The 20,493-nt window shown below is 36.9% G+C and overlaps 3 protein-coding genes across 5 annotated transcripts; all 3 read left to right on the top strand.

The window, feature by feature from the left end:
- The first annotated feature begins 1,378 nt into the window (after positions 1 to 1,378).
- On the top strand, positions 1,379 to 7,388 carry LOC109804793 (uncharacterized). 3 transcript variants are annotated; one of them, XM_083068715.1, is made up of 4 exons: positions 1,513 to 1,529; positions 1,602 to 1,646; positions 2,501 to 2,658; positions 4,903 to 7,388. In XM_083068715.1, the coding sequence occupies exon 4, from the start codon at positions 5,243 to 5,245 to the stop codon at positions 7,160 to 7,162; it is 1,920 nt and encodes a 639-aa protein (XP_082924841.1). In that variant the 5' UTR covers positions 1,513 to 1,529; positions 1,602 to 1,646; positions 2,501 to 2,658; positions 4,903 to 5,242; the 3' UTR covers positions 7,163 to 7,388. The 3 variants fall into 3 exon arrangements, with proteins under 3 accessions (XP_082924840.1, XP_082924839.1, XP_082924841.1); XM_083068714.1 differs by lacking the exon at positions 1,602 to 1,646 and having other exon boundaries at positions 1,379 to 1,529; XM_083068713.1 differs by having other exon boundaries at positions 1,460 to 1,646.
- Positions 7,389 to 7,528: 140 nt separating this feature from the next.
- Positions 7,529 to 10,149, top strand: LOC109804799 (FAD/NAD(P)-binding oxidoreductase family protein). Its single transcript, XM_029272727.2, has one exon. The coding sequence runs from the start codon at positions 8,613 to 8,615 to the stop codon at positions 10,029 to 10,031; it is 1,419 nt and encodes a 472-aa protein (XP_029128560.1). The 5' UTR covers positions 7,529 to 8,612; the 3' UTR covers positions 10,032 to 10,149.
- A 2,797-nt stretch (positions 10,150 to 12,946) lies between these two features.
- On the top strand, positions 12,947 to 19,411 carry ARC5 (P-loop containing nucleoside triphosphate hydrolases superfamily protein). Its single transcript, XM_020366659.3, has 15 exons — positions 12,947 to 13,323; positions 13,395 to 13,904; positions 13,980 to 14,113; positions 14,208 to 14,300; positions 14,471 to 14,534; positions 14,784 to 14,832; positions 14,999 to 15,081; positions 15,711 to 15,868; positions 15,950 to 16,010; positions 16,399 to 16,461; positions 16,878 to 16,978; positions 17,408 to 17,465; positions 17,672 to 18,004; positions 18,867 to 19,031; positions 19,132 to 19,411. Exons 1-15 carry the CDS (start codon positions 13,000 to 13,002, stop codon positions 19,195 to 19,197), a joined length of 2,262 nt encoding a protein of 753 aa, XP_020222248.1. The 5' UTR covers positions 12,947 to 12,999; the 3' UTR covers positions 19,198 to 19,411.
- The last annotated feature ends 1,082 nt before the right edge of the window (positions 19,412 to 20,493 follow it).

The raw sequence follows: 20,493 nt of genomic DNA on the forward strand, positions 1-20,493 counted from the left end.
TTTAACAAAGATTGAGAAGAGACAAGAGAAGACTAACTATATTTTATATTGTTTGATTAACAAGAGTCATAAAAGTGAGAAAATATCTATGTGTGTGACCATCATTGAAGAAAAAGAAAAAGAAAAGATAAAATGTGTGAGACTCACCTAATTTTTTTTAATTATTATGTTATCTTTTCAATTATGAGTTAAGAATAAATACGTTTTCAAAAGAAAAGTTATTTCTGTCCTTTTTTGCTTTTATATTCAACCAAAGTGTAAAAAAAAAGTTTTATTTTTCTTCTTATTATTTTTAATTCATATCCTCTTAAAAATCTATTAATTTTTTTTATTTAGTCTCTCTCATCTCTTGCTTGTATTTTGTCCACTTCACTCTTTATCTAAGCATTAATATTTATCATAAAAAGAAGTAAGACGACTCGTAAAAAAATGAAAAGCAAGTTTTGAAATTGTTCATATTCATAAGGAATTTAATTTTTAACATATGCCTATTGAAGGTCATGAGATTCAGCGATAGGGATTTATGTCCCAGAATAGATAAGAATCACGCTGCAGCGGTGCAGCTAATTGGCTATCATGTATTTGAATCGTGTGCGGAACTAATTTCTAAGATTCATTTCCGCCAATGATGTCATCTAAGAACTAACCTTTTTTTTTTCTCCTATAAAGCTTCCTCCAATACCAAGTTACCTTTCTTCTTCTCCACCAGCTAAACAAACCCTAAACCAGTTACTATCACAAATGTCAAAATCAACCTAGTTACATTTTACTTTATTATGTATTAAATACAAAATAGTTAAATATAAAGTTTATTTTACATTTTCAGAATTTGTATAATATTTTATTAATTTCATATACTAATAAAATAATGTTCATCGGATCAAAATGAATCATTACTCGTTGAGGCGACAAGGATCTTCACGTCACACCCAAAAGAAAATAAAAATCATGGATTCGTAGCTTTCTTCGAATAATTGACTTGATTTCACTTCAGATACATCAACGGTCACGAGTCACGACTACGGTCGTGCAGCCACCGTTACCGCAGGCGATTATATCCCCAAAATTTGTTCGACGTTGGTAGACACGAGCGTGCCACGACAGCTCCTGCTTCCACTAACCCAAGACAAAACACACCCGCTGCAGTGGACAAAATGGGAAAAGACGAAACCGCCCTCCGTTTCGACCGTACGAAACGCTGACCCAGGGGCATAAATGGAATTTCGCATGGTATCCTTTTCGACCAAAAGTATGCATGCCCCGCCAGCATGTGACGCTTGTTTTTTTCCCACTTGCGGAGAAGGGTACTTTTGTCATTCCGCAACCCCTCGATATTTTTCAGCTTAGCGTTCGTACTCGCCGAAGAAAATTTTAGTAAAATTGAAATTAAAAAAAAAAAAAAAGAAATAACAGAGCCGCCCCTACTTTATTTATTTGCGGGGCTTTATTACGTAACGAGTTTCTATCTGTGTGTCTGTCTGGCTTGTGTTCCTCTTCTTCCCTTCGCCTCTTCTTTCGTCAATATTTCGGTATTTCCTTGTCTTTTTCTTCGTCTTCCTCTTCGTTAGTTTTCAACTCTCAGGGTTTTCAGTGATTCTCAGATCTGGAAACTTCTATTGCTTCAATCTAGATTTTTCGTCGTTGCGGTATATGTCTAATCCGATTCGCTTCTCGTTTCTTTGCCGAATTACCGTGTTTCTGTAACCCAATTGCTCTGTGATTCGTTCATTTTTCGTATTCTTATGGCTTCCTCTAGTTGCTTTTTGTGTAGCTGATTTTTTTTTTTTTTTAACTAGCTGATTTTCCATGGCTGTTTTATTTGTTATGCTTGTGTTTGTCGGCGCTGTTGCTATATTTAATTGGGGGATATATTTATAGCTGAGATGGCATGCTTTTCTGTTTCACTTTTGTGTTTTTGGTTTGGGAATTTGCTAGATTTGACTGTGTTTGTTTGTGTTTTACTGGTTAATTCTGATTGTGAAATTTCGGGAAAATATGATAATCTTCGATCTGTTTGTGTTAATCCTTGTTTTGTCTTGTCTTGTTTTCTGGTGAGGGTATCATGCAGGCAATTGGATTTCCTTTCAGTTGATTGGTTTTCTCTACATATCCCCTTGGCGTTATTTTATATTTCTTGTTGAATATTTTCTCTCTCTCTTGGTATTATCTTTAATTTTGGATTCAAAACAATGTGTGGATTTGGTTTTTTTTCTTCTCTTGAATCTGCTGCTCTGCTTATCCCCTTGTTGCTGATTCTCTAATAGTTGCCATGTGTGTATATTGAATGATAATGTTTTTAGGAGTGCGCTATATTACTAAGATATATACTGGTTGTATACCAATTATATTTTTATGTTATCCTGGTTGAATAGTTGAAGCCTTGAAGTTAGTGTAGCTTAGTTTGCTATCTTGAGTGTTCTGCTCTAGACGAAAATTCCTATTTTGCCTTTACTTCCTAGCTTGAGGCTTGAATTGTTCGTTATGTTCAAATTTTATGCAGGAGCAACTCTATATATCTTTGGCCTTCTCTTATATATTTGGATAGTTGGTTTCTGCTGGAAATTTTGCAAAGAAATTTATACACTGAAAGGCTTTATGACTATGGAGTTCTATTCAAACAAAATGAGAATGGATCCTACCACTATTAGATTGGCAAAGGTCAGAAAACTCCTTGTGAAGTTTCCAGTTTCCTTTATTTTTCCTTGTTCCTAGCTTTATTTCATTTTATTTTTTCTCTTTGGTTCTGTTTCTGTTCAAAGCTATATTTAATATTCTCTTCCAAAAAGATGTGAGGTTCTTTCTTTATGAAATGAATGAACTTGGTCTTCTACATGCTGATCTTCTTCCCTTTGTATTTTCTCTTTTAATTTCTGGTGTACATAGAACAGTTTTATGTTTCCATTTATTCTTGCTAATTAAATTTCAATCTTTTTTTTGGCTTAGAATACTTATTACAACTTATATCTCTTAAATATTTGTCCCATTTTACTATCTATAATATATATATATATATATATATATTTTTTTTTTCCCTCATCAAGAGTTATGACTGTTAGTGCATTCGTTGGAGACTTGGAGACCTTATGAGGTTCTTGCAAACTCCAAGAGTAATGCATCTGAAAGTCCAATACTTTAATTATGATCTGACGGCTCAAATTCGGTATATTTGCCAAATGTCACTTGCCAATTTACAAGGTGAAATACGTTTTGGAAGAAGTAAGGTTTTCTGGTTTTCTCCCATCTTCAGATCTTCTTGGTTTTTATTTTTGGCATGTTAAGTAAAACCCAACAATCGATGTTTGGTGTGGTGCTTAGACACTCTTTCCTGTTTTTATGAAGGTTGAATGCTTGAAAAACTGTATAAACAATCTTTGAAACTTGTTTTGTAATGTGAATCTGGTTCACATATTTTTAATTGTTTGATGAAATGAAAGCTACATCTACCGCGTTTTTTTAGGTTTGATTTTTCATATAATAATTTCATATTATTTTTCTCGGTAAAGAAGCTAGTATGTAAAAGACATGTGGTATTGTAATTTAAGACCAGGTTTTTTTAATATATAATATATGGGGTAATTTTTTAGAAACTCCCAAAATGGGTAACTTAAAACAAAAATTTCCGAAGATAGGGTAAGTGTTTGTGAAACACGAATTCCAAACTGAAATTCTTGTTTCTCAAACACGACTTCTACTTTCTTTTTTTTAAAAAAAAAAAGCAAAACAGAAAGTGTTTTAAAACACAATGTAAATTTTTTTATTTAAACATAATAATATTATTTTAATGTTAAAAAAAAGTAAGAACGAAACATTAGAGGCTAGTCGTGTTCTCACTATATGACTTTGCCATTTGGTTTTAAAAAAAAATTAAAAGTAGAATGACGAATCATGACTTCCATAAAAAAAAAGTAAACTTCGTATTTGTAAAATACAACTTTGATTTAGAAGTCATGTTTCACAAATACAACTTTTTAAAACTTACCCATTTTGGGGATTTTTGAAAAAAATTATCCCTCACAGGTAAAAAAGCGTCAAGATCAATTTTAATTTTTTATCTTCAAATGATTGAACAACTTACACTAATATTTAGTATGGATTTTAATTTCAAGGTGATTAATTTTTAAGTGATTGTTTGAAGTCAAGATATATCAAATTCACCTAAACTATAATGAAAAGGCAGTAAGGCACCATCCTTTGCAATCTTTATGCATCCAGATGGCAGCCAAACAAAAATTTAACAGTGACAAGGCTTAAGCAAATTATTCAGGCTTCAATTATGAAAAATTGATTTTGGGAGAGAAAGAACAGTTATTCCAATCATTTCTAGTTTTTTCCATAATTTTGTTAAAACATTTTGTGGAAAAATGTTCTCTCCTATTTTCTTATGTTTCCTTATATGATGTCATCATGCTTTATAAACATATCTTAAATATTCTGGAAAAGCTCATCGTTTACTGTGCACAGACAGCACAAAAGTAATATGGAAACGTGTTTTTCATGTTGCAATACCTAGGTGTATTTTAAAATAGGAAGCTACGAAACTAAATCTACATGCATAAATTTATTTGAACTCTAGGAACATTCAGATCAAGATTCTTGTTTCACAATGATACCAGTCATTTGTAGCTGTGTGTCAATATGTTTAGAAATTTCTATGCCTTTGCTCAATAATATTTTTGTACCTTTGCCTTCCTACCAATGTGTCATTTCATTAATTTGGATTTTTTTTTTCTGCTTGGGTTGTTAGGGGTTAGACATATGTCATTTCCATTTTTTAATCACATGAACCCTCTCAATCATGGGTCATGGTAGTGAATTATTTTATATGGGTGCATCGTGGGTTAAAATAGGTTCTTTAAGTATTAATTCATAAATTAATAACTTATTTCCTTATATCTTTGCCAGGGTTAATGAAGCTTAATGATTTATTCACTGGGAGCACGAGAAGCTCCAGAGAACTCTTCACATCAGTGTTGAGAAGTCTTATCAAAGGTTTCTTTCCAAGAGATGTTATAAGATATATTTGGTAAAATTAAATTCATTGAAAGATTTGCAAAACTTTGCTTGGGATATAGTGAAAATGGACAGATCAGATACATCGGGCTTTGTAAGTGGTGGAGGCTGTATATTGTTATTTGCTTTTCTAGCCTTAAAGTTCTGGTAGGTATGCGAGTATTATAGTAGTATGTGGTGAACTGTTCTGCTGCTTCAACCTTCTGTAGCTGTAGTGCACAATATCTGGATAATGGATTTGAACATGAAAGCTGTACTGTCTCCTCGTGATGCTGAACTTAGGAAATATGACAACTTTGGTGATACTACATTATGCTTGAATGGCATTGGGTTTGGAGAAACAAATAAGACTAGTGATGGATGTACCGAGAGCAATCTTGGGATGAAGTTTTCCAATGCTTCTGATGATGGCTGCAGATTGGTTCTGGGATTGGGCCCTACCCCAATGGCATATGGTGATGACTACAACAATTTGGGGTTTAATGTGAAGAAAAAGTCAGCCAATCTTTTTTCTCAGCACATGCCATCTGAATGCGAATCAATCCTTCAACTTGGCCTTTCGGGTGTAACAAATGAGGCGTCAAGTGTGCTCGACTGCTCAGGTTCAACTGAGACTGATGTGAATCTGTCATGTTTCTCAAGCCCATCATCTGCAGAAAATTATTATTCAAGGATTCCTGTTGTTGATGAGGGTTCTACCTCAGCAAAGAAATCAGGTGGCTATATACCATCACTTCTTTTAGCTCCAAGAATGGATAATGCTGAAACTTCAGTGCAGACACAAGAATTAATTATTGGGACTAAATCTCAACTGTGCCCAGAACCATCTGATGCCGTAAATTACTCATTTGGTACTGCGTCTGGGCCCCAGGGTACAGGTATAACTTCGGAGAACCGAACAAGCAATCCTAAGACATGTAGATTTTTTGGCTGTACAAAGGGAGCTCGAGGTGCTTCGGGGCTTTGTATTGGACATGGTGGTGGACAGAGATGTCAGAAACCAGGATGCAACAAAGGTGCCGAGAGCCGTACTGCTTATTGTAAAGCCCATGGTGGAGGGAAGAGGTGCCAATACTTGGGATGTACTAAAAGTGCCGAGGGGAAGACAGATTATTGCATTGCACATGGTGGTGGTAGGCGATGCGGGTATCCAGGTGGGTGTGCAAAAGCTGCTCGGGGTAAGTCAGGACTTTGCATTAGACATGGAGGGGGTAAGAGGTGTAGAATAGAAGGTTGTACCCGAAGTGCTGAAGGTCAGGCTGGATTGTGCATCTCTCACGGGGGTGGACGCCGTTGTCAATACCAAGGATGTACAAAGGGTGCACAAGGGAGCACCATGTTTTGCAAAGCACATGGTGGTGGGAAGCGTTGCTCATTTGCAGGGTGTACCAAAGGTGCTGAAGGAAGCACCCCACTGTGCAAGGCACATGGTGGGGGGAAGCGCTGCCTTTTCAATGGAGGTGGCATTTGCCCCAAAAGTGTACATGGAGGCACAAACTTCTGTGTTGCTCATGGTGGTGGAAAGAGGTGTGCTGTTGCAGGTTGCACCAAGAGTGCACGTGGCCGTACGGACTGTTGTGTTAGGCATGGTGGGGGGAAGCGGTGCAAGTCTGAAGGCTGTGGGAAGAGTGCTCAAGGGAGCACAGATTTCTGCAAGGCCCATGGTGGAGGAAAGCGATGTAGTTGGGGAGATGGAAAGTGTGAGAAGTTTGCAAGGGGAAAGAGTGGGCTCTGTGCTGCTCACAGCAGCTTGGTGCAAGAGCGGGATATGAACAAGGGCAGTCTCATTGCACCGGGACTTTTCTGCGGTCTTGTACCTGCTGCTTCCACTGCCTGCAGCAGTTTTGAGAACAATTCTTCCTCTGGAGTCAGTGTTGTGTCTGACTCCTATGATTCTATGGAAACTCCACCAACTCGACAGCACCTCATACCCAAGGAGGTGTTAGTTCCGCTCTCAATGAAATCACCATCTTATTCAAACTTCTTGACTGCCAAGAAGCCAGATGAAGACAGAAACTGCCAGAGCTCAGCCGCAGGCTGCAGTGGTGCGCAGAAAGGTCTCGACTTTAATCTGCCGGAGGGCAGGGTACACGGTGGCGACCTCATGTTGTATTTTGGAGGGAATCTCAAAAATGCACTTGACGGTATCTGAAATGGTGACTTTCAAGTTGTAGATTCAATTTAGGAATTAGGGACCATTTCCATCATGGAATTGTGCATAAAGCTTTGTGCTCTGCTTGTTCAATAACTTGTGTATAGTTGGGTGTTGATTATTAGGCTCCTATTGTTTGTAGTGCTTCGTCCGTACAATGGCTTTCATTATTCAATGTAAGGTTGCAACCAATGCTGTGAAAAAATATTCAATTTAGCAAAACTAATCCATATCTGCACACATCTGCTCATTTTATAGAATCGGTTATTATGTCCAAACCAGTAATGACAGGTTATATGTCTACATCCGTTTGAGGGTATGAAGAAATAAAAGAAGCGCGAGAGTTAAAGGGGTGGGTATGAATTGGATAATCTATGTCTAATTCAATGGATTGAATTTAAAATCTTTATCCACTTAATTGGACATAACTGGTTTCAAGTCATTAATTAGTAGTTTTTTAAAATCGGTTTTAACCAAGTTACATATTAAAAAATAAATTAATTAGTGGTCATGTTTCAACACCCCCCGAAAGGCCTTATGAATAAGCCACCCACCATTAGCTCAAGGCCCAAACAAGTGGCAGAATAAAAGTGATGATATAATAAACCAAAAAAAGGCAATAAATTGGTCTGGTCAGAAAATTTTTAGGGTAGCAAAGTACATATAATGAATTGCATTTTATTGAAAACATCTACAGCATACTTATAGTTTTGGTAAGTTGTACGTACTATTACTGAGACAACAGTCAAGTAGCATGCGTTTCTCATTCAACGTCAATAAGAAATAAATTGTGTCTTCGGTATTTGATAGCTTAACCGTATCAATATCTTGCAGTTTGGATCCCAGAAAGAAGAGTATCGTTCCACGAAAAGCAAATCTGGGGTAAGCATTCAAAAGAGTATTTCGTTCCTACATATCACCGATTCACCGTGTCCGTTAGTTTTATAAACACGAAATCAGCAATTGAGTATTTCTTCTCGAGTTATGTAGGAACAGGTAGTGGAATCATCTATTCCAGCAGGATCAAGCACGCATGGTCCAAGCTGTTTCGTTGTGCAGATAATTTAATTATTATTCAATGAGGTATGAGTTTCATGTCCAACATTAGACTAACTTTGGAGCTGCTCTAAACTCCCTCCAGCCCTAAATTACCCAAAAAAATTGAGGAATACGACGACTGAATTATGAGTATCCTAGGGTAGCTTTGTTTATCAGCCATACACAAGAATGTAGTTTTATCCAAACAATTTCCGCTAGCAAGCATGCTACGTGATAATATTAATATCTGACCCACGTGAAGACATGAGATAATCATCTCAATTCTCATCTCTACCCAAACCAATCAAAGAGAAAGAGGCACGTGCACCAGAAGCAAAGCCTTGTAGACTGTAGTGAAAAAAAAAAAGGGTCTGATCAATGATCATTAACCCAAAACCTTATCCAAACTCCAATGACTAGCATCACACTTTCCCTCCCATGCACAAACCCCTCCTTCCTCTCTTCTCCAAAACGTTTCAGATTCAAACTCAATCCCCAAATCCAATCCTCCGCACAACTCTCCCCCTCGCCTCCCCAAACCGGCGTCATCGTCATCGGCGCCGGCCTAGCGGGCCTCGCCGCCGCCACCCACCTAAACTCCCGCAACATCCCCTTCCTCCTCCTGGAAGCCTCCGACGCGGTGGGCGGCCGCGTCCGCACCGACATTGTGGACGGCTTCCTCCTGGACCGCGGCTTCCAAATCTTCATCACCGCCTATCCAGAAGCCCAAAAGCTCCTCAACTACAAAACCCTAAACCTCCAAAAGTTCTACTCCGGAGCCCAAATCTTCTACGACGGCCAATTCCACACCGTCGCCGATCCCCTTCGCCACTTCATCGACTCCGCCAAATCCCTCACCAACCCAATCGGAACCCCCCTCGACAAGCTCCTAATCGGATCCACCCGAATCCGCGTCCTGGCCAAATCCGACGAACAAATCCTCACCGCAGAGGAGCTCCCCACCCTCCACCTTCTCAAGAACCTAGGCTTCTCCGACTCCATCATCGCCACATTCTTCCGCCCCTTCTTCGGCGGAATCTTCTTCGACCCCACCCTCCAAACCTCGTCGCGCCTCTTCGACTTCATCTTCAAGTGCCTCGCCCTCGGCGACAACGCTCTCCCCGCCAATGGCATCTCCGCCATCCCGGAGCAGCTCGCGGCGGCGCTGCCCCCCGGTTCGATCCTCCTCAACTCCAAGGCCCTCTCCCTCTCCCTCGACCCCCGCGCCTCCGGCTCGCCGCTCGTCAGGATGCAAAACGGCGACGTTTTCAAGAGCGAGCTGGGCGTCATCGTCGCGGTTGAAGAGCCCGCGGCGGTTAAGCTTCTCGCGGGAAGGACCGGTTTGGTCGCTAAAAAACCGGTTCGTAGCACTGTTTGTTTGTATTTCACCGCGAACCGGGAGCAGATTCCGGTTAATGAGCCGGTTCTGTTTTTGAACGGGTCGGGTAAGGGGATTGTGAATAACATGTTCTTTGCCACCAATGTGGCCCCGTCGTATGGGCCTCCCGATAAGGCCCTTGTGTCGGTATCATTGATTGGGCTTTTTGAGGGCGTGTCTGATGATGAGTTAGTGGGTCGAGTGGTTGAGGAGCTTTCGGGTTGGTTTGGGGGGAAATTCGTTAGGGAGTGGAAGCATTTGAGGACTTATCGGATCGGGTTTGCACAGCCCAATCAGTGCCCACCCACGGATCTGAAGAAAAACCCGAGAGTTGAGTCGGGTTTGTATGTGTGTGGTGATTATTTGACCTCTGCCACGTTTGATGGTGCTTTGGTCTCTGGAAGGAGGGCTGCAGAATCCCTATTGAAGGATATAGCCCTCACTCCGGCTTAAACTATTTATTTAAATTTAATTATTTTTACTCTTTGTTATATCACTCAATTACATAAATTATCTTATATTTTGCAAGAAAAAATTATCTTATATATATATATATATATTTATCTTCTCATTTTCTCTCTTTCTTATACTTGAGTAGGGATGACAAAAATACCTGCACCCGCGAGTATCTGTAGATAAAACCCGTTACGGATAATAAATAGATAGCTTAATTAGGTACCTTCAGATAATAGGGACGGATAAGTTTTTACTCGTTTATAAACGGGGTGGGGGTGGGTATGATGATATCCATACCCGCGGATATCCGTTTAATAATATTTCTTAAATATCTTAATTATCCTTGTACCACATAACCCTAAAACTATACTCTCTCATCTTATTTTCTTACAAAAGTGATGTTGATGAAGTTACCAACATGTGTTAAGTATGTTATAGAATTATGTCAGATATAATTTGATTGATTTTCTAGCTTTGAGTGGACCAATAAAATTTATGTATTGTAAGTTATTTACTTTCATTTGAAATTATGAGATTGAATTATTATAGCTTTGTGATGAGACTTTAACTTACTTGTGAGATTAATGTATATTAAGTTATTAATTATCTTTCATTTTTATTATTATTTCAACAAAATTAACGTTAAATACAAGTTCAAAATTAACAATAAATTTTTATTTTTTAATATTTTAATGATATTAAATATAAATTTAAAATTATTTATAATATAATTTTTTAATTTATTAAAAGATTTATAAATATTTATGAATATCTATGGATATTCGTGAGTATTTAAAAAATTTATGAATATTCACTTAATAGATATCTATGCAGATATAAAATAAGTATAAGACTAATTTTTATCTAATAAGATCCCACGCGTCCCATTGTCATCCCTATACTTGGTATAAGTACATTTAATTGTATTATTTATTTATTACAAATCTCTTTTGTGCAGATATATTTGTAGTACTTTCCGTATTAATGAGCGGGAATCACGGAGATATTTTTTCAAATGAGTATGATTCATGTAATTATAAAAATTCTAAAACTTATTTTTTCCGGATAAAGTATGCGATAAAGAAAATCTTTCCTCTTTATAGAAATTCCTATGATGCAATGGAAACTTATCATCAAGGATAAGTAGGGACCGTAACGGGGTTGGAATCAGAGGAAAATAAATAAATAAATAACAAACTAACAAATATAAACCAAATTGACAAGTGTGGCAAAAACTAAAATAATTTATTTGAGCAAGACGTTGTTTTTTCAATTAGAGAAACATGTTGTTTATGACACAAATCTCATTGAGAATTGCTAGCAGCAATCCAAAAGGGAATGTAACAGATTTTTTTTTTTTATAGAGTGCATGTTTGGTTATATATCCAAAACGTGATTCAGAATAAAAATTATGTTTAAAATATAAAAACTATAATTAATACTTTCCATTTTAATGTGATTTATTATGTTGAAAATCTGAACCAAACACACACAAAATTGATGTAACATTAATCAAATTAAAGAGTTGTATTACTTTAATGATTTTTTTTATTTAAGAAAGAAAAATACAGGTAAAAATAAGAAAGAAAAATACAGGTATAAACAAGAAAGAAAAGAAAACCAGTAAAAAGTGAGACATTTTTTTAGCTTGTACAAAATTAAAAGGAAAGAAATTCTACAACACAAATATTCATATAAATAATGACATAATATTATAATTTTTTTTTGCTAAGCCATAATATTCTAATTATAAAAGGAGATGCATAATAAATAAGAATATTTTGTTTTTAACTCATTAATTTTTGTCTTATTCACTTTCCAAAATAAGAAGAAAAAATGTTTGAACAAGTCTTACAATTTTTTCCTTTCTTCTTTGTGAGAGGGTACATCTTTTAACAAATATGTATTTTTTTTTCTTTCTTTTATTTTCAACTCTTTTTCTTATGTTTTAAACAGACCAAGTGTCTATTTAAATATGGTAAGAAATAGATTTTTTTTTTTCATTTTAGAAACGCACATTTTTTTTCTAAATGTGTTTCGGAGTTGCGTTTTTATCACAATTGACAAAATTGAATTTGAAGTTTGGGCAGCGCTTAACTATAGGGAGGGCATGTGATGTGAGTGAGTGCCTTTCTTGGCTTCGTTGACTTCAATTACGTTGACTAACTAATACTAATACTAATACTAATACTAAGTGCACCTCCAGCGGGAAGTGCTTTGCGTGTCTTAGTTATAAGTAACGGTGCTTACAAGAAATTTTCGTTGGAGTAAATCTACGTGACAGCAACGATTCTTAAATTTTTCTCTTTGTTGCTTGCAGAATCAATGGTTCTTAACCCTGTAAAATTGAAAATGAAGAGATTTGATTGGATGAGGGTCATCCAATAATTTGATAAAACTTCTCTCATATGTTATTATTAAAATTTTAATATTCTTTTTATTATGTAACTTTTTTTATTATTAAAATTTTTTTATTATGAAAATTATTTTAATTATTAGTTATTCATATTTATATATTATTCATAATAATTAATTTTATAAAAATTTATCATAAAATATCATGTGAGGTGTCAAAAAGTGTAATATGAGTTGTAAAAAAGTTAAGGTACTTATAAACAATTTTCATTAGAACAAAAATTATAAAAATATAATATGAATTGCTTATAAGTGACGTGGCAATGTAGGACCCATTTAAAGTGGTGGAGATGCCATTGTAAATGCTCTAAATGGAGGGAGTAATTAAGTAAGTACGTAATTATGATAATTAAGAATACAGTTAAGAGTTAGTAAATAACTAAATATGCAGAGAGAGAAGAGACACGTGAATGACGCATCCAATGATGGGAGGGCAGGGCGCAACAAAGATTGAGTTTTCACTTTGAGGGGTAAAATCGTAAAGAACATTACAAGAGAAAATAAAAGTCCCTCAGTCTGGTGTTATCTGAATTGAGAAAAGAGCGCGGAAATGGAAACTAAGGAGGAGGAGGAGCAGCAGCGCGAGTGGGGCCTCTACGAAGCCTACAACGAGCTCCACGCGCTGGCCCAGGACCTCCACACGCCCTTCGACGCCCCCGCGGTTCTCGTCGTGGGCCACCAAACCGACGGCAAGAGCGCCCTCGTCGAGGCCCTAATGGGCTTTCAGTTCAACCACGTGGGCGGCGGCACCAAGACCCGCAGGCCCATCACCCTCCACATGAAATACGACCCACATTGCGACTCCCCTCTCTGCCACCTCGTCTCCGACACCGACCCCTCCCTCTCTCACCAAAAATCCCTCCCTCAAATCCAGGTCACAACTCACAAACTCTCAATTCAACTTCAATTCACACCCTAACTAACACCAACACTCCATTATCGCAGGCATATATTGAAGCAGAAAACGCCAGGTTGGAGCAGGACACAAGCCAATTCTCCGCAAACGAAATCATCATCAAAGTCCAGTACAAGTACTGCCCCAACCTCACCATCATCGACACTCCCGGCCTCATCGCGCCCGCTCCCGGCCGCAAAAACAGGGCCCTCCAGGCCCAGGCCCGCGCCGTCGAGTCCCTGGTGCGGGCCAAGATGCAGCACAAGGAGTTCATCATTCTCTGCCTGGAGGATTGCAGCGACTGGAGCAACGCCACCACCAGGCGCGTCGTCATGCAGGTCGATCCCGAGTTGGCCAGGACTGTCATCGTCTCCACCAAGCTCGACACCAGGATTCCGCAGTTCGCGCGGCCTTCCGATGTTGAGGTTTTCCTTTCGCCGCCTCCGTCTACGCTCGACGGCTGCATTCTTGGGGATTCTCCCTTCTTCACGTCCGTGCCTTCTGGAAGAGTTGGTTCTGGAACTGGTTATCTCTATGCCTCCAATGATGAGTTTAAACAGGTTTTAGAATAAACCCCCACTTCTCCCTTCATAGTTTCATTTCCTTCGTTTATTTACTCTTACTTATGGATGCAGGCAGTGTGCTTCAGGGAGATTGAAGATGTTGCATCTTTGGAGGAGAAGTTGGGCAGGGCTTTGTCAAAGCAGGAAAGGAGTAGGATAGGTGTGAGCAAGCTTCGGTTGTTTCTGGAAGAATTGCTGCAAAAGAGGTTTTCACACTCAACACATTATAGTTTGTTTTTCTTGTTCGTCTGCTTATTTTTTAATATTCCATGGATGCGTCCTTAATAATGATCCTGCTAGGTATATAAATAACGTACCATTGATCATTCCTCTTCTTGAGAAGGAGTACCGGAGTGTGACAAGGAAATTGAGTGATATAGATCTAGAATTGAGGTATGTATTGAAGTTAAAAATACTTTTGGTGTACATGATCTAATTGGGAATGGAAAAGGATGATATATATATTAGCTTTTTTTTATTATTATTAGTTTTAATTTATAACTGTCATCTATCTCTGTTTTCCTTTTATCACTTGTTTTATTCTTTCTTCACATTATATACAGCACACTTGATGAGGCCAAACTGAAGGAGAAAGGAAGAGCCTTCCATGATATGTTCTTGACCAAGGTTTCTTTGTCATATGTTCAATTTTCTTCTCTGTATCTGACCTTCTTTATTGGGTAAATTTCATATGTTGGTGGATATTAGAAGTCCTACAAAGCGAAGGGGTATTTAATCTGGGATGTTTAGCTTGTGCAGTAGAATTGTTTATCTGTCCAATATTCTGTCTGCTGCTTGAATTCATACATAGTGCTCAAACCTTGAAGACGTACGTTTATTATTTCCTCCCTCACTTGCATATTTTCTATTGTTCAGTTGTCTTTGTTGCTTAAAGGGACAGTTGTTGCGCCTCCTGATAAGTTTGGTAAATCACCTATTCACCTTAGCTCTTTTTTATGGACAAGCCTATTGAACAATAAATAATACACAATAATTGAAAAGCAAGCTTACTATGTTTGGCTATCTCCTTGACCTTGGAAATGGTCATGGCCGTGGTTAAATTCCTTGACTTATTATGTTTGTTGTTTCAGGTGAAACACTGCAAGATGAGCGAATAAATGGAGGAGCATTTGTTGGTGCTGATAGTGTTCAATTCCCTCACAAGTTAATACCTGTAAGTTTTTGCCCACTTTTTACTGTAATGTTCTTCCTTACTTTTCAATTGCAGAGGATATCAAGCTAACTACTCCTGATTTTACTATTTCCCCTTATTGAAAATCTGTATAATTGCCTTTTTTTTTTCATTTGGATGATGATTTAATTTAACTCTGCAGTTATGTCTGTTAATTATTGCTTTTGTACGAGTTTTATATTTGTGTGGTAGGTGAAAATTCTCTCAGCAGCTTGTTAAGCAAACATCTGGTGATATAGGCCCAAGGCCATCAGTACTAAGGTGTATGTTAGGAAAGTTAAAAGGTGCAATGCACCTGGGAGAAAGAAGGGCTCAACTAACTGCATACTTGGTAGTAGATGGAGGGGAGTGAGTGTGGGAGCTTGTAACAAAATTGAGGTATAAAAAAGGAAATAGAGGTAGAGGGGAGGGGAGGCTGGAATTTGGAATCGGGACTCAGGAGTGATTAGGCCTATTGAATTGCCTAAGAATTTTCTTCTTTCTTGCCGCTACTGAAAACACTTACAGAATTCTGATTTCATTGGTTAGGCTTGTATACATACATTTCAGTCTCATGCTTTCAGTTTACTTTGTTTCTATAATATGACAAGCTAGCCTATCCTTTTATACAGAATGCAGGGATGCGTCTTTATGGTGGTGCACAATATCATAGGGCAATGGCTGAATTTCGTTTTGTGGTTGGAGGAATCAAGTGTCCCCCAATTACGCGGGAAGAAATTGTAAATGCTTGTGGAGTTGAAGACATTCATGATGGAACAAACTACTCTAGGTAATTCAGCGTGTTTTACCAATTCATTCTTGTAATACTACTCAATGTTAAATATTAAAATAATTTTTATTGAGTAACCAGGACTGCTTGTGTAATTGCTGTTGCGAAGGCTCATGACACATTTGAACCTTTTCTTCATCAGGTGATTAATGCTATAAAAATGAATATGTTCCTTTCAATTTCTTTCTTTGATTATTTAAATTCATTAGGAATGCAAGTCATCTTATAAGACCATGCGATGGATTTATTTTTAATAATTTCACTTCAATCCACTGTATCAGAGTTTTTTTATTAGTCAGAATTACAATCACGCAATCAGGATAACATTTATTCCTTCATTAGGATTGATTGGTCCAAGTTTCCTTTTCTGTAGCGATCAGGTTATTTGGTGTTCATAATTCTAGCAAAGTTTTTATGATCAAAGCTGTACAAATAATGATCCTTGTTGTACTCTTTGAATTATTAATATTTCATTTTTTTCTCATATTCCAAGTCTAACTAACTGATTAATTCTCTATTCTTTGTCACAGTTGGGGTCCAGACTGTTGTATATACTTAAGAGATTACTTCCGATCTCTGTTTATCTTCTTCAGGTATTCTCTTTGGATTTTTCTGTAAGATATAAAATATTTAAATCTTAACCTAACAGCTTCAGCTTTTAGGATACCTAGTTCTTGACATGGTATCAACTACCAATAGCCTCCATGAGCAAGTTGCCTAAAGTTTTGTCCTTGTCAGCCCTATTATTGCAAATAAAAGTGAGTTTTACCACAAGGTAGGGGTGGGTCTTATCAGTGCTTCAATCCTGAAGGGCTCTTGCATGGGGTGTAGTATATATGATATAAAACCTTTTAGGTCTTCACCTAACAGCTCATGCTTTTGAGATAGTTGGTTCTAGTATTTTTTATGAATCCAATTTTTATGCTTATGCAAATATCCTATTAGCTTTGTACAACTATTAGTTTGTTATTTTCCAAACTTATTTTATTTATGCATTTTTGTTTGACAGAAAGATAGTGAATATCTAAGTGGCCATGAGGTGTTCCTCAGGCGTGTTGCCTCTGCCTTCAACAACTTTGCAGAGTCTACTGAAAAATCATGCCGTGAAAAGTTAACCACCTTGTCCCATTTGCTACAAGTTTGTTTCTATATGTCAAATGAAAACATAAGCTTAATTTTAGTACGAGGAGTAAGAAGCATAGTTTAACTTTTAAAAAAGGACATCAAGTGTATTATGTAGCATTCTTGCATTACATCACGATTTTATGTTTTTCCCTTCATTTTTTCATGTTTGTTCTTTTTAGATATTAGAGTCCATTTTTTTTCCCTTGATCATAAAAAATGAACCGTTTTGTACTAAATGTGATGTGATAATATAAATGAACTGAACTGAACTTCCCAACCATGAATCATATATGAGTTCATCTTCACATTCTCATCCATAATTTATTTTTTCATACATGATACCTGTTTAATATTAATATTTGTGACTGTTTCTTTGCTATATTCTAAATTTCATTTTTCCATGCTTTGCTACAGATGTATGGAGGACTTGGTAAGCACCACACGATATGTTTCATGGTCTCTCCACAATAAGGTATTCTTGATTTAAGGTGCATTTACAGAGACTGATGCTTTAGCATGCTGCATTTTAAAATGATCTTGCTCCTACTTTGAATTTAAGCTAGGCTTGTATGATTATATCCACTTAAACTCAGAGAAAATGAATAAAATATTAGTTGCCAAGTTAAGTTTACATGGCTAATTTTATATCTCATTCTGGTGTCACTGTGAACTTCGTAGAGTCGGGCTGGGTTACGTCAGTTCTTAGATTCATTTGGTGGAACAGAACATTCCAATGCTTGTAATAATCCTACAGCAACTGCTCTATCACAAACAAGTGCACATGAGAAAGAAGAAGCAAAGTCACAACCGGATGTAAAACTCAGCCATGTGGCCTCTGGCACTGATTCTAGTTCATCCATTCAGACAACAGAAACAAAGCTTGCTGACCTTCTGGATAGTACTCTCTGGAATAGGAGGCTTGCACCTTCATCTGAAAGGATAGTTTATGGCTTGGTACAACAGATATTTCATGGAATTAGAGAATATTTCTTGGTTTCCACAGAATTGAAGGTCTGTGATGCTTCTTTTTTGTTCATTTATGCATCTTTGTGTTTGGTCTGTGAATTTCATCCTTTCCTGCTTGAAGTAAAATAGATTAAGCACAGAAAAGAAGGGTTGATTGTCTGGGTTTATGTACATACAAACGCTACAATATTTGCTGAAATTTTCGGATGTTTTGAAATATTTTTTGGTCAAAGAGGTGCCCTCTGCTTTTACAACAAGACATTGACATTATAAGAGAAAATTGTAGCTCTTTGAAACTAAAGCCATCTTAAATTGATTGTGGTTGAGGTTTTTTTTTAAAATTTTTTTTTATAAAGAATTGAGGTTACAAAAATTGGTGTGTTTTGGAAATAAGTTTTAAGATTGAGTTTAGAATAATCCGATAATCCATTTTGTTTGGAGTGTAAATTGTGAAGTATAAATATAGGTATGTAATTGAAAATATATTTGATGATTCTTCCAATAATTCCAATACTTAACAAAAATTTAATTTGCATCAACATCAGATATTGTAAAAAAAGTTTTTTTTCCTCTCATTTAGCACTTGTATTTTGTAATTTCTCAAAGGATGATCAGTACACGGGCTAAACATTTCATGTACACATGGAAAGCAGCCTACAGCACAAGGTTGCAAGTTAGTTATTATTTGTTAGTTAGACACCTTGTTTACCTGAATTTTTCTTTTCATTCTTTCATGTTTGTTGTTCAGGTTGATTACAACTAATACTACAAGAAAATATGTCAAGACACTAACAATGCATTAATTTGGGGCTACTAATTATCATGATAAAAATCATAAATAATTTAGAATTCCGCCCCATTTTTTTCTTCTATCTTTTATTGACTGCTTATACCTAATATTTTGCAGTTCAACTGTTTCCTTTTGATGCCCATTGTGGACAAGTTGCCTGCACTTCTCCGGGAAGACCTGGAATCTGCTTTTCAAGATGACCTGGATAATGTTTTTGACATGACCAATCTGCAGCACTCATTTGGGCAGCAAAAGAGAGATACAGAAATTGAACTGAAAAGGGTATTCATAATTCATATAAATGGTTTTCTGACGAACAATTTCCTGAGATGCCAACTGTATCTTTGTTATTCATAATGTTATCTTTTTTATGGTTTTGCAGATCAAGAGGCTCAAAGAGAAATTCAGAATGATACACGAGCAGCTAATTGTAAATCGAGCCATGTGAATATGTGAGCTTCTGGCACTGCTGAGTACAATTTTCAAATCAAATAGGCATGTGATTTACAGATTTTATGAATTTTCATTTTTCCTATGTTTGTGCTTACCTAATGGCTTATCATAGAAGAGGGATGAATAGATGTTCATTATGAGGACTCTACTGTAGTTAACAAAATCTTTTTTCCTCATGGTTTCTCAAGTCAGTTCCTGTGCTTCTAGAATACATTGGGTGTTTGAACATTCTTTTTTTATTCTTGCATGTTACACATACAGATATTTGGTTGTTTAGAGTTCCAAGATAATTTGAATATGTCTACAAGTTAAAAGAAGCAAATTACACTGGATTAGCACATGTCGAGTTAAATCAATAATCATGGCATGTATGCTGTTGATTCTGAACTCTGGCCCTAAACTAGGTCGTGTAACATATATTTCCAAGATATCAGATACATCGGGCTTTGTAAGTGGTGGAGGCTGTATATCGTCATTTGCTTTTCTAGCCTTAAAGTTCTGGTAGGTATGTGAGTATTGTAGTAGCATGTGATGAACTGTTATGCTACTTCAACCTTCTGTAGCTGTAGTGCACAAACCTGGATAATGGATTTGAAAATGAAAGCTTTACTGTCTCCTCATGATGCTGAAGTTAGGAAATATGGCAACTTCGGTTATACTACATTATGCTTGAATGGCATTGGGTTTGGAGAAACAAATTAGACTAGTGATAGATGTACCGAGAGCAATCTTGGGATGAAGTTTTCCAATGCTTCTGATGATGGCTGCAGATGGGTTCTGGCATTGGGTCCAACCCCAATGGCATAGGGAGATGCACCGATTAACATAATTATTACTAATAACAACAAATATGTTAATGTAATTATTAAGGTAGTGAAAAACTTTGGTTGAATGTGGATGCAGCGGTAGCATCATCAAGGATTTAGAGGAATGAGAAAAACTCAAATCCACCTCTTGAAAAGTTGGCACAGAAATGGTGGCCAGTTCAAGCGAAAACAAGGGACCAACCACCAACTTCTCCTAGATTTACATTTGTTGTGCAAGGGATTTTTCTCATTGTGTGTGCATGAAGGAGCATATTTTGAGAATTTTTTTTTCATTGTTTTAATTTGTAGGAGGGTATTCATTCCCGATTAGTTGTTTGTTGTGAGTTTTGCTCACGATTTGTTGTTTGCGGTAGTGGCAACTTTTGCAGTATGATTTGCAGGTGTGCGATTCGCAATGGGCTTCGCGGTGCCAGTGAAGAGGCAGTGTTGAAGTTTCATAGGAACTAGGAAGAAGAAAAAAAATG

This window comes from Cajanus cajan, chromosome 2, assembly GCF_000230855.2.
Source record: "Cajanus cajan strain Asha chromosome 2, NIPB_CcT2T_4, whole genome shotgun sequence".
Classification (NCBI taxonomy): domain Eukaryota; kingdom Viridiplantae; phylum Streptophyta; class Magnoliopsida; order Fabales; family Fabaceae; genus Cajanus; species Cajanus cajan.